The 12,150-nt window shown below is 57.4% G+C and overlaps 1 protein-coding gene across 3 annotated transcripts; it reads right to left on the bottom strand.

Moving 5' to 3' along the window:
• Positions 1 to 332: 332 nt before the first annotated feature.
• Positions 333 to 6,423, bottom strand: DMRTA2 (DMRT like family A2). Of its 3 annotated transcripts, none has more exons than XM_029229701.1 (3): positions 6,098 to 6,423; positions 3,996 to 4,559; positions 333 to 2,494 (listed from the first exon to the last, which is right to left on the bottom strand). In XM_029229701.1, exons 2-3 carry the CDS (start codon positions 4,549 to 4,551, stop codon positions 1,443 to 1,445), a joined length of 1,608 nt encoding a protein of 535 aa, XP_029085534.1. In that variant the 5' UTR covers positions 4,552 to 4,559; positions 6,098 to 6,423; the 3' UTR covers positions 333 to 1,442. The 3 variants fall into 3 exon arrangements, with proteins under 3 accessions (XP_029085534.1, XP_029085532.1, XP_029085533.1); XM_029229700.1 differs by having other exon boundaries at positions 935 to 2,494; positions 6,094 to 6,422; XM_029229699.1 differs by lacking the exon at positions 6,098 to 6,423 and having other exon boundaries at positions 386 to 2,494; positions 3,996 to 4,647.
• Positions 6,424 to 12,150: the final 5,727 nt, after the last annotated feature.

Raw genomic sequence — 12,150 nt, 5'->3', positions numbered from 1 at the left:
AAATCTGCGCCCCGGGGAGAACGGGAACCCGGCCGGCGGCCTCGCAGGACTCCGGGGACCGAGAGCACTGGCAAGGCGACCCCTCCGCAACCCGCGCGCCCGAGCGGGGAGTGGGAGGGACACCAGGTCCCACAAGCACGGCGGGCGCCGCTCCTCCCGGAGTGCTGAGCGCGCGCCTCTCCCAGGCGCTGCAGGAAGTTTCCTCGCCCCGCACCCCCGAGGGTCGTAAGCACCCTCCGGACCTCGGTCAAGCTTCTCCCTGATACCGCGGCTCCGGCGAGGAATTAAGATTATCAACCCGGCCGCCCGAGAAGCGGGACGGGATTCGTTGCTGTTTTCTTAGAAAATAACATTTATTTCTAGCTCATGTCTAGGCAAAGGAAAGCACAAAGAGAGACATTCTCTGCAGCAGCGTTTCCCGCTGCCGGCCCTTCGGCCGAGGTGCCTGGCGAGTCCCGCGAGGCGGGGATGGGCCCTCCGGCGGGCGGTTCCGGCTCAGTCACGGCTCACTCTGTTCCTGCTTCAGTGCGCACCTAGACCGCTCCTTAGGGAGAGACAGGCCGCAGGCAAGAGGGGCGGGTGGGCAGGATTCATCTCGAGTTTACAATATATTTAATCTATAAACCTGATAAGTACAATGCACGCATAGTCTAATTTTTTTCCGTTTTGTCCTTTTTTTTGCTTGTTTTTGAATATTTTTCACGTTAATACCGAGGTCACCTACAGATTAATAACTTAGAATTCCATTTTATAACATTATACACTGGCTTGTATATATATGTATAGTTTATATATAGATTTATACATATATAAAAACTCACACTGCACCAAGGAAACCCATGCTTATCGGCATAAGCAACAAAGAGAGCGACAAATACCGCAACGAGGAAAGTGCACCTTAGAACTTGTTTCCTTTTTTTTCTTTTTTTACAATTTGATATCGATATATATGTGTGTCCCAAAGACTCGACTCAGTGCCAAGAGATTTATACATCCTAAATTTATATTTGTTAGAGCGAATATTAAAAATTTTTTAAGGGAGGGGGAGACACAGAAGACAGACTCTCGGACTATCCTGCCAACCATTTGGGAGCGCGGGCAGGTGTGACGAGCATAGCGACAGGAGAGGCAGGAGCTTGCGCAGCGGCTGCAGCCTCTGAATTCTCAAGAATTCCCGGCCTTCTGAAGGGATGGGGAGCCTTGATAGGGTCGCGGGACGAGGATGGGGGTCTCACATCCCCTCCGAGAACATCTGCATCTGAAGCTGCTCCTCTTTGCTCAGCTCTCCCCACCCACCGTCCAAAACAAAACTGAAAACCACCTTGGAGCGAGAGGATCCCAGCCGGGGCGCAGAGAGCGCACCAGGCAAAGATGGGCCGGCAGCCCGCGGGGCAAGCCCGGGGTCCCTGTTTGGGGGCCGCCCGACTGCCGGGCCGCTCGACCTACTGCTTCTCAGGGGCACCATTGACCATGGGCCCGTACAGGCCGCCGCCGTAGGTCGGCTCCTTGTGCACAGCAGCGGCGGCGGCCGAGCGGTCGCGCATGAGATCACTGAAGGCGTAGTCCATGGGCGGGCGGAAGCCGAGTGTGGGCACCAGGCCGGCGGTGGAGTAGGGAGCCATGAAGGCCAGGCCGCGACTGTGCGCCGCCGCCGCCGAGTAGGCCAGGCGCAGGGGGCTGAGGCCGAGCGGCGCGCCCAGCGGGTAGGCGCCCGCGTCGGCGCCGAAGTGACTGGCGTTGGGCTGCAGTGGCGAGAAGGCCGAGCGGCTGCTCAGCGAGCCCAGCGCCCCGGGCGCCATGGCGCCGGCCAGCAAAGGTCTGTGGTGCGGAGGTGCGGCTGGGCCCGCCTGCAGCGGCGCGGGCAGCCCCGGCCCCCCGGCGGCCGCGGCGTCGACGCGGCCAGGCCACGCGTCATCCGCTGCTACTACTGCCCCCACCGCGGCCTTATCGGGGGGCACGGCGGGGCCGAGGCCGGCCGCCAGGCCCCCGCGGTGGTGGTTCAGCACCTGCTCGATAGCCTGCACCACGTCGCCGCCGCAGCCCTGCAACACTAGCTCCAGGACACCCCGCCGGTGGCCCGGGAAGACGCGCGTCAAGATGTCTAGCGGCGTCCGCTGCCGTGGACCCGGGCCCCCGCCCAGCCCGGGCGCGGGAGCGGCCTCTGCCTCTTCTTTGTCGACCTCGGAACCGGATTCTGAACCCAGGGGGCTGGCGGATCCCGGGCTGTCCTCCTCGGCGCCGCCTCCGGGGCCAGCGCTGCCTGGGCAGCTGCCACCTGCCTCTTTGGAGGCCCGGGCCAGGGGCGACCCAGAAAAGGACTCGCCGTCGCCGTTCTCCGAGCCCGAGCCCGCTCGCACCTCTGGGGACGATGTCCCGGGACCAGAGTCCGCGCCGTCGGGTGATAAAGGCTTTCCCGGCGGCGGCTGCGGGCTGCCTGCGCGGCCTGCCTGAAGCAGCGTCTTGGGGAATACGTCAAACTTCTGTAACTTGGCCTCTAGGAGGGGAGAAAGGGGTATGTAAAGGAGCGGTTAGCAGGGAAGTGACCGCACCCCACAGCACCAGAGCCCTTTGGAGTCCAGCTTCCTTTCCCTCTGAGCCTCACAACCCTCATTCACTGGCTCCAAAACCCTTCTTTCTTTTTCTTCCAGCATTCCTTCCCCTCTGAGCCCCTACAGCCCTGGCTCTTTCTCGGCTCCCAGAGCGCATTCTCTTTCTGTACCCAGAACCCCAACCACCTGTGCCCTGTAAACTCAGTGTCCAGTGACCCTCTTCCTACATCTGTGCCCAATACCTTCACCCTTCCTAGTCTTGGCCTGCTCTGCTCTGGAGAAGTGGCCTGACCCAGAGGTCAAACAGGAGCCAACACAACTTGCACCTGCACCACACACTGTATAGAAGACCTCACTCCACCCCTGTGATTCCAAGAGCCCACCCAGCCCTGGGTGCTCTGTGGCCCTGGGCAGCACAGCCTGGAGGGGAATGCACCTTGGGCATTTACAAGATCCCAAGCCTCTCTACAGGCAAAAGTAGAGCCTCTATTTCTAATCCATCCTTTCCAAAATTAAGACCTAAGTGGGACTTCCCTGGCGGTCCAGTGGTTAAGACTTGATCCCTGGTTGGGAGCTAAGATCCCACGTGCCTCCCGCCAAAAAACCAAAACATAAAACAGAAGCAATATTGTAACAAATTCAATAAAAAGACTTTAGAAGTGGTCCACATCAAAAAAAAATCTTAAAAAATAATTAAGACCTAAGAAGTTCTTCCCTCCCAAGCTGGAAGCTGAGTGAGTCCTGGCCTAATTCCGCACCCCCTCCCCCAAAAGCCTAGGGAGTCTCGAAGAAGAGGGTGCGGCCAGAGCAGGACAGGGAGTGCACTGGGAAGAGGAAAGGGGATTGAGAGAAGGGAGAGAGCGCGTACTCTGAGAAAAGGGAGACGAGCAGGGAAGGAAGCTAGAAAGAAGGAGCAGGGCGGTTGACCAGGGAACATTAGGAACAGGAGAAAAGGAATCCTGCGGGGGAGGGGGGGAGTGGGGTTGGGAGGGAATTCGGCGTCCTCAGTACCTAGAGAAAGCGAAGCGGGGCGGGGGAGGGGACTTGGAGAGGGTCGGATTGCTGAAGAGAGTTGGGAAGGAGCGGAGGGATCTGCGGCGTGTGAAAAGCGCAGAACGAAAGAAAAGATAAGACGCGTGGGTTCTCGCGCCGGGGAGAAGACCCAGCGAAGTGAGCAATAAAGCTGAGACATGGCTGCCTTTGGGTAGAGGCAATAAGATTAAAGCGTTTACATCTGGGCCTGCGGTGAGAGAAAGGAATAAAGTGCAAATGCTTCAGAAAGGGGAGAAAGGAAAGTTTGTGTGTTTATGCCTCAAATCAGGGGCTTGGTGCGCGGGCAGCTCCACCAGGTGCGGCGTTTGGAGAACGCGATTCTACTCTTTCAGTACCGAGACAAGTCCCTGGGCTGCGCGCCCCTGAACCCCGTCCCTGCTCCCCTCTCCTCACCTGAGCTCCCCGCGCCCGCGGCGCCGCCTCCGGTGCCCGCGGGCGCTCCCGCTCCCGGCCCCCCGCCGTCGGCGGCGCAGACAGAGCCGAAGACCTCGTAGGCGGGTCGCGGCGGGATGATGCCGTTGGCGGCGGCCAGCGCCAGGCCCTCGGCAGTGCCGTAGAGGAGCTGTAACTCGCGCGCCTCGTTCTCTTCCTGCGCCTGTTGCCTGCGCAGCGCCACCTGCGCCGCCATGACGCGCTGGCGCTCGGCGATGAGTGTGCACTTGGCGCACAGGCAGTCCTTCCAGCGGCAGTAGCGCTTGTGGCCCTTGAGCGCAGACACCACGCCGTGGTTGCGGCAGCGCGCGCACTTGGGGGTCCGCGGATACTTCTCCGCAGCCCGCAACAACAGCGGCGGCGCTCGTAGCAAGCCGCCCGCCACGCTCACAGGTAGCGAAGCGGCCGCTGCCGCCGCCGCTGCCACCGACGCCACCGAAGCCACGGGCGGGCCCGTCGTTGTCGCAGCCGCCGTCGCCGCGCCGGGTACGCTGGGCAACTCGGAGCGCAGCTCCATGGCAGGACCTGGCGTGGAACACCGTGGGAAGAGGGGAGAAACTTGCGGTGAGGAGCGCATGGTGCGCTAAGCTAAAGCGCACCCTGGAGGAATCCAGGTTTAGAGAGGGGCATTTCGGCAGCGGGAGGTTTAGCTAGCAGTTACCGAATCGCTGGGAGGAGGTACCTTTGGAGTCCGCTTGTAAATGCCCAACTCCCCGACCCCACTCCCACCAGAGTTCTTATAACTGATTTATGCACTGGGTGTAAGATTTCATCTGAATCAGTGGTTCCACTGGAAAAAATTAAAAGCCATATAAAGTTTGAAAGTCATTGGTTCAGATGAATGTAACAAGGGTTTTAAAAAAAAAAAAGATCCCCCAAAGTTTAGCAGAACTGAGGTTAGACAGGCAGAGAGAAATGTTTGTTTGGTGGGACTCGAATTAGAAAATTTTGACCCAACAGTTAGACTGATGCCAAGAGCAAAACAGGAAAACCCGAGGCGAAACGTTCAGTTTTATAGAAGGGTGAAGAGGAGGGTAATATCAAGGCATAGAGTTCAGCTGGTTGGGCTGGAAGATTTTTTTCTGGTGGGAGCAGGAGAGTTGGAGAGAAAACTCAGGGACGAAAAAAAAATCTCTAGGAAGTGGAGTGAAGGCTAGGAAACAACTCGGGGGCAAAGTTAGGCCCAGGGGCCCAGGGACCCGTGGAAATGTGGGGGTCCAAGTTCCAAGGGGCGGGCCTCCAGGGGGAAAGAGAAAATGGTGTGGAGCTGAGTTCAGGAGGCCTGGGGAGGTGGATTACAGAGGAAATGCAGTGGAAGGATCTTTCTTTCGATAGGCAAACCCAGCCCGAGGATTAGCTTGAGGGGCGAGGAAAACAGCGAGAAACAGGTAATATGGGGGTCTGGGACCCAGGGTCCACGCGGGAGAGAGGGGTGTGCGTGAAAAAAAAACCCTCAGGCATAGGCTGGGCTTGGAGATGGAGTAAACCTGTGGCACAGTTTTTAGCCTTGTTGTCTGGAGTAGTCGGGGAGGAAAAAGTATCTTGCAAAAGTTAAGCATTGCAGGAGGGAGAGCCTTTTAGCTGACCAACTCACCCGGCCTTCCCCTCCCCTCCCGGTTTAGGGATCCAGTCGTCAGACACGCCCTCTCCATTCTGGGGCACCGCGGGACCCCGCTCGGGAGCAGATTCCCAAATTCTGGTCTCGGAGTTGGGTTCCTGGGATTTGAATGGCCCAGCAGGCACCACCGAGGCGTGGGAGTCGCCTCTGGAACTGGGTCTGAGAGAACGCAGGAGTCCCCCCTGTGCCGTGGCCTCAGGAGGCCCAAGCGGGCCCAACTCTAAGCTTCCGCCGCGGCCTCCTCTGGGTCCCCGGTTCCCCTCCTGAGCCCGAATCCTGGTGTCTCCGCCCAAGAATTCTGGACCCCGTCCCTTTGCGCACTGCCTTCTTCCCTCAGGCCCCTCGAGCCGCGCAGTCCCTGAGGCCAGAGTGGCCCGGGCTTCATCAACAGGGGCGGAAGGCCGGGACGCCTCCCCTGCCCTCCCTGCGGCCCTCAACTACCTGCCTTAGGCTCGGGGATCCTCCTCCGCGGGCGCTGCACGCGCCTCCCAGCTCCGCTCGCGACGCTGGCGCTCTCAGCCTCTTCCCCTTGCCCCCGGCCCCTTATCTGACCACGTCACCCTCCTTCAGTCACCATGTCCGAACTTCCGGACCCCCTCAGAACGCTGCGCAGTCCAACCCTTCCGTCGGAAATCGGAGCCGGGCAACCGTTTAGGGATCGACTGGCTGGAACCCACGACCCGGCCCTTGCCGCGCCGCGTCCCCTCGCGGAGCGCGCCGGACGCTGCACACAGTCTGGCCCCAGCTGCCTGGCGCTGCCAGACTCTCAATGAGCAGCTTCCCCGCTCTATTGTTGCTCCTTAGGGCTCCATTAGACAGAATTGGCCAACAATGTGGCGCCTGCCATTGGCCAGGGGAGGCAGACGGCGCTCTGATTGGCCGGGCCCGCGCCCGGGGAGCCCCGCACTCTACAGTGTCCGAAAGATTCGAAACTGCAAAAGCTTCTCTGAGGGCCTCGGGGAGGGGAGGGGGCGCTCCAGGGAAGGAGTGGAAAAAAAAGTGGGCAAGGAGGAGCGTTGAAAATGCCGTGACAAGTAGTTTCCGTGTGCCCGAGAGCGTGTGAATTGCGCCTAATTACCGTGTCGGGTGCGCCTCTACGTAGACGTGTGTAACCCCTCGGTTTCTGGGGCGCGGGCTCCGCTGCGCCGCTCTCACTGGCCGGGGGCGCTTGGCAAGGCCGACCTCCCCAAGTAGCCCTGGCGGCCCAGGGCGGGATGGGGGCAGGTGACAATTCAATTACCGCGGTCGGGGTGGGGGTGGAATGGGAGCGCGGGGGTGGAGAAGGGAGGGTGTTCATGGCATAAATGCCAGGAAGAGTTTTCCTCCCTCCATCCGGCTCTGTTTCGGCATGCTCCCAAGTCCAACGCGTTTGGGGTAGTGGAGGCTTTTTTTTTTTTTTTTTCCGCCCCTGCCGCCTTTAAAAGGCAGATCCTTTATTTTAAAAGTCCTGGTACGATAGGCATCACGGAGGGTAAGTGTGGCTTGAGGATTTTCGTTTTTAAGGAGCCGGGAGGGGAGAAATGAGATAGCGCTTCCTGTCGACGCCCGCCGGGGCAGTGCGCTCTGCGCCTTTCCTTTCCCAGCACCTCTAACCCCGTCCTTCTGCCCATTTTTCTCTTTCCTTTCCTCACCTCTGCAGCATCTAGATATCTTTTCCGTGGTGGTGGGATTCTTTTCGTCGTTGTTTTAAGTTAACAGTTTGATTTTCTTTTTTAAACGAAAGTAAAAAGTGGCTTCCCTCTGTCTCCCCATATCCTCTTGGACGCAGGACGCACATCAGTCTGCCTGTTCTTCCGGTCCAGAGACAAGGTCGCCGCGGGCCCCAGTGAGTAGTTTTAACTTTCGCCTTACCCTCCCGTCCTGACGTCACGGCTCTGAGGAACAGCTCAGTGCGCAGAGGAGGTAACAGTTTCGGATTTTGTTTCCCTCTTGAATGGCAACATCTGGAATTAATGCCGCGGTCCTCGGGCGGGATCGCCTCGGGTTTCTCTCGCTGTGATTCTCTTTCCCTTTACTTTCTGTCTTTTCCTCGTTCTAATGTTCTCTCACTCATTTTTCTTTTCTACTTTTCTCTCTCTCCTTCAGAGTAAAGAAAATTCGTTTAATTTATGAGAAAAAACGAGTTTTCCAGTCGTTCTCCCTCCACTCCCGACCAAGGGTTGCCGCGTTGCCCTTTCGAACTTCCAGGGCCCCCAGGCTCTGGCCCGCGCTAGCCGGGGCTCGGACGTACTGGGCGTGCAGACTCGGCCGGGGGCCTCGGAACGCAGCCCCTTCCACTTGGCAGGTCTACTGCTGCCAGCCCGAACGCCTCTGACGCCGGGGGCTGGGGATTGTGGTAGGAGGGCGAGACGAGCGAGGCCCCACCGCCCAGCGCGGGACCTCGCGCAGGTTCCTCGGCGAAGCCAAACCGAGGACCGGGGCGGGGGAGGGGGTGGTGCGCGCAAGAGCCAGGCAGATTCGGACAGATTGCTTCCAGAAAGTTGACCAGGGCCGCGCGCAGCGTGCTCAGACCTTGACAGTCTGCGATAAGGCTAGAAACCCGGCTGTTCGCTCCTAGCAAATTCCATTCGCTGGAGCCTGAGAATGTGTTTGGGAAAGAGAAAGGGGTCAGCTCCCGCTGTGTCTCCCGCATGGACAGATGGTAAGGGAGTGAGTCTGGGATAAAAATCCTTTAGGAGCGAAGGACCCAGACCCCACCGTCCAACATCTTGAGGTTATGAGGTCAAGGAAATCTATGCGTTAACTGCACCCTGGCAGGGCGGTGGGTGGAGGAGAGACGACAGAATCCGGCGCCTCCTCCCAGAGCTACCTTGGATAAAGTTTTCGAGACATTATTTTAAACTCCAAACGAAATGAACAATAGAAATCTGCCTAGCTTCCGGGGAGGCGTTGGCCCAAACACCCCTCTTCGCACTTGAGGCCAGGCCACTGTGAGATTCCCCCAGTCTGGTCCCAGTGATCCTGCGGCAGCCAAGGGTCAAGCCACAGGATTTGGGATCCCCGCGTTTTCCCGCTGGCGTAGAAGGAATCTCATTTTCTTAAGTTGGGGAGAGGACACATTCTGGAACCCAGCCCAACCAGAGGGAACCTGCCCACCCCTAGAGCAGTCACCTCTCTCCTCGGGTTCACCGCCCAACAGGTCCGGGACCCACAGTCTTTCTTTTGATATCCCCGAGGTTCTGATGTCCCCCCTGCTCATGGGAGTGAATGTGTCATGGAAGGAGTCAGAGTAACCGTCCTTGGTCGAAGTCACTGCACTCACACCTCCATAGGCCACTCTGAGCTAGTCCTGATTTGGCCTGTGCTCTCAGAGGGGAGCAGACCAGAAGGGGGTGGCTGGACAGAGCTGCCAGCGGTGGGGAGAGCATGCCCAGACTGAGGCATTAGGGGCTACGCCCCTGACGCACACCAGAGTGTGGCTTCACAGCTGGACACACAGTCTGCACGTGTGACCTCATTCTGCACAAGTCTTGGACACACCTCGTACCTGTACAGAGTGTCCGCCCAGAGGGTGCATGCATCTCTGACGCTGCTCTCCCACCTGAGAGGATCCCTTCGGAAAAGTTTGATGGACTTCACAGCACTCTCATAAGCATGTCCTCATTCTGAGACATTCACTCGGTGAGTGACCTCTCACCCAGGTGTTCACAGATTCCCATCTCAGTGGCTGAACACCAGACCCGAGCATATGCTCGTGCACTTGCGCCATCGCTCGTCCACGGACCTAACCCTACCCGAGGGCCTTGCGGGCGGCTGGACCCTGAGCAGAGAAAGCCAGACCTCTGGGACAAATGAAGTGGCTGAGGGCAGAAAGCCCATCTTCACACAGTCACACACATACACACTCACTCATGCACGTCCTCCTGGCTCAAACTCATTTGCTTACGCCTCTGCCGTGCCAGAGTGTGAGGGCCCCGGGGGAGCGCTCTGAGCAACGAAAATCCACCTCCTTCATGTCTGAGACTGGTCCCCAACTCTCGTCCCTGCCCAGGCAGTGGTGGGGTACAAAGGGATATCCCTGGTGGAGACCCAGGGTGAGGCCGGGGCTGGGGACTGAGGGTGTGGAGGGGGCTGGAGGCGCGGCGCGATGGCGCAAGAGTAGGAGCAGGGCCGGGGGCGCTGGTGGGGAACCCGGGTGGCATTGACTTTTGCGCTGTTTGCCCGCGGCCTCGGAGCAAGCAGACGCCATCTGTTTGCCGGCTGCGGCGCGTCGCGTTTAATTACCCTCCCGGCAGCCTAATAGAGATGATATTAAACTAAATCTTTCTGACATTAAAAGTAATTATCCTCAAACCAGTGGCTCCAGGACGGAATCGCCCCTCCCATCCCTACCCCTCCCCTGGCCGCGCCAGATTCCGTTAGTTTGGCTGAAACTCCTTACCCGGAGTGGGGCGTGGAGAAAAGAGGGAAGGTGCCTTTGGGAGAAGGATTCTACGCGGGCCGCCCCAAGCACGCCGTTTCCTGCACAACCACGGACGCTCTTGTGCATACGACACGCGCGTAGATACTCACACACCTGTACACGCATAGACACACAACGACAACATTTTCCTCCGGATCAACTCTCGAGCCACGTTCAGACTGTCAGCCGCGTGCACCCCCAGATGGACAGTGAGAAGCGCAGCCTGGCTTGCAGTGCAGGTCCCCAGCCCGCTAAAACGGCTTTTGCGTGGTCAAGGCCACAGATCCGGCCTAGGCCAGGACCAAGGACCCAGGTACAACTTTGCAGCCAGAAAGACCCTCTGCCATCCTGGCGCTTGACTTCTCAGGCGCTCTTCCTGGGAGGGACCCTGCGCCTCGCCTTTCCTTCACAGTGTCTTAAGTCACACCAAGCTCTGTCTCTGAGAGGCAATTCCAGCTACGCCACTTGACAGGTGAGAAAACAGACTCAGAGAAGTGAGGCGACTTGACCCACATCTTACAACTAGTACAGGACAGAGCAGAATTCGAACCCAGGCGTACCAGGGGACGCCCCTACCCAAGGCCCAAGTTCTGCCGGGGTCTAGGCGAGGGCTCGGGCTGGATGCGGGGGACGGACGTCTGGCCTGAGGCTCCTCTCGGAACACTTACCTCGCGCCCGCAGGACCAGCCCCTTCCCGCCTCCCCAGGGAAGGAGTGGGCCGGGGCCCTAGCTGAGGGCGGGGGATCCAGGGCATCCACGCGGGGAGCGCGGCCAGAGCCCCAACGCAGAGCCACAGCAGCAGCCCTCCTTTGGATCCAGCCCCGGTGTCTGCAGGTCACGCGCAGGGGAGGCGGCCGCCCAGTGTCGCCAGGCTTCCTGTCTCCACATCCTTCTCGTTGAGCGCATCTGAGCCTGGGACAAACGCGCAGAGTGGTGTTCATTGCTCAACTACTTGCTTCTAGTTTTGAGCTCCTACTGTGTACCACTACTCTGCTAAACGCTTGGTGTGTGCTGTCTTGCTTGGTAGGCAGTCCTTGGGGGAGGTGTGACTTTGCGCGTTTCAGGGTTGAGTCGGCGAGGTTCCAAGGTTCAGCGAGGCAACGTAACTTGCCGGGGTTGCAGTGCTGCTGAGCGTAGAGGAAGAGAGGCACCCAGATCCGACTCCCACTCTCAGGCATTTTTCTTCTCACCTTCAGTTCTGGGCGGGTAGGAGCAGGCCTGGGGGCTTTCAGCCGATTCGATTCCATTCAACTTGCTGATTATTCGTGAAAACGTGAATACTGGTCATTCATTCATTCATTTCACTAATATTGAGCACCTAGTATGTGCCTGGCCCTGAGGACTGGAGATAAATCAATCGTGATGGGCCCTTAAAGAGCTCTTGTTGGCCAGTTGTGGACACAGTCATCTGTCAATGACCTCACAGTGAGAAAAGGGCTGCGGTGGGAGTGGGCAAAGAAGGGTCAAGGGACGCTTCTGAAGAAAGGGACCCCTGATGCAAGACGTCAGGTTTCCCAAATGGAAACATTATTATTGCCTGTTCTGATAAGTAAAACATTATAAAACATTTTACACATTTCAGCAAAGAATATCTGGAATATATATATTTCTGTGTGCCTACATTTACAAAAATATACTTTTTGTTACTTGCTTTTTAATTTACAAATATAAGCATTTTTTCTTATCAGTCAATATATCTGCATAATCTTTTAAAAGAATTACTATGAACTGTAGGTACATTGTATAAATGTACCCTAATTTATTTAGCCAATTCCCTATTAATAGGTATTTAAGTTTGTTTCCAACATTTGCTGTACTGAAAAAATGCTACAATGAACATCCCTTGTGAACTTGCCTAATTATTTTCTTAGGATAAATTCCTAGAAATAAGATTGATGGTCAGAGGGTCAGAGGCTTTTTTTTTTTTTTTTTTAAGGTTTTGAAAGCTACCTGTCAGCCCTCAGGAAAAGTTGTATCAATGAACACACTCAACAGTAGTGCATCTGCTGATCTTTTTAATCTTTGCCAGTTCAAGCAGGAAAAATGTATCGTATTGTCACTGTAATTTTCATTTCCTTAGTGATTCCTTAGTTTTT

Source organism: Monodon monoceros, unplaced genomic scaffold (assembly GCF_005190385.1).
Source record: "Monodon monoceros isolate NGI ecotype Baffin Bay Population unplaced genomic scaffold, NGI_Narwhal_1 Super_Scaffold_18, whole genome shotgun sequence".
NCBI classification, from domain to species: domain Eukaryota; kingdom Metazoa; phylum Chordata; class Mammalia; order Artiodactyla; family Monodontidae; genus Monodon; species Monodon monoceros.
The sequence above is the reverse complement of the archived record's forward strand: the minus strand, read 5'-3'. Positions and strand labels throughout refer to the sequence as shown.

Bases quoted from the DNA above. Each gene is read 5' to 3' on its own strand.
- DMRTA2 (XM_029229699.1), bottom strand. From the start codon at position 4,611: ATGCGCTCCTCACCGCAAGTTTCTCCCCTCTTCCCACGGTGTTCCACG. The intron at 2,495-3,995 runs GTGAGGAGAGGG...CTCCCCTCCTAG, and splicing joins CGCGGGCGCGGGGAGCTCAG to AGGCCAAGTTACAGAAGTTT.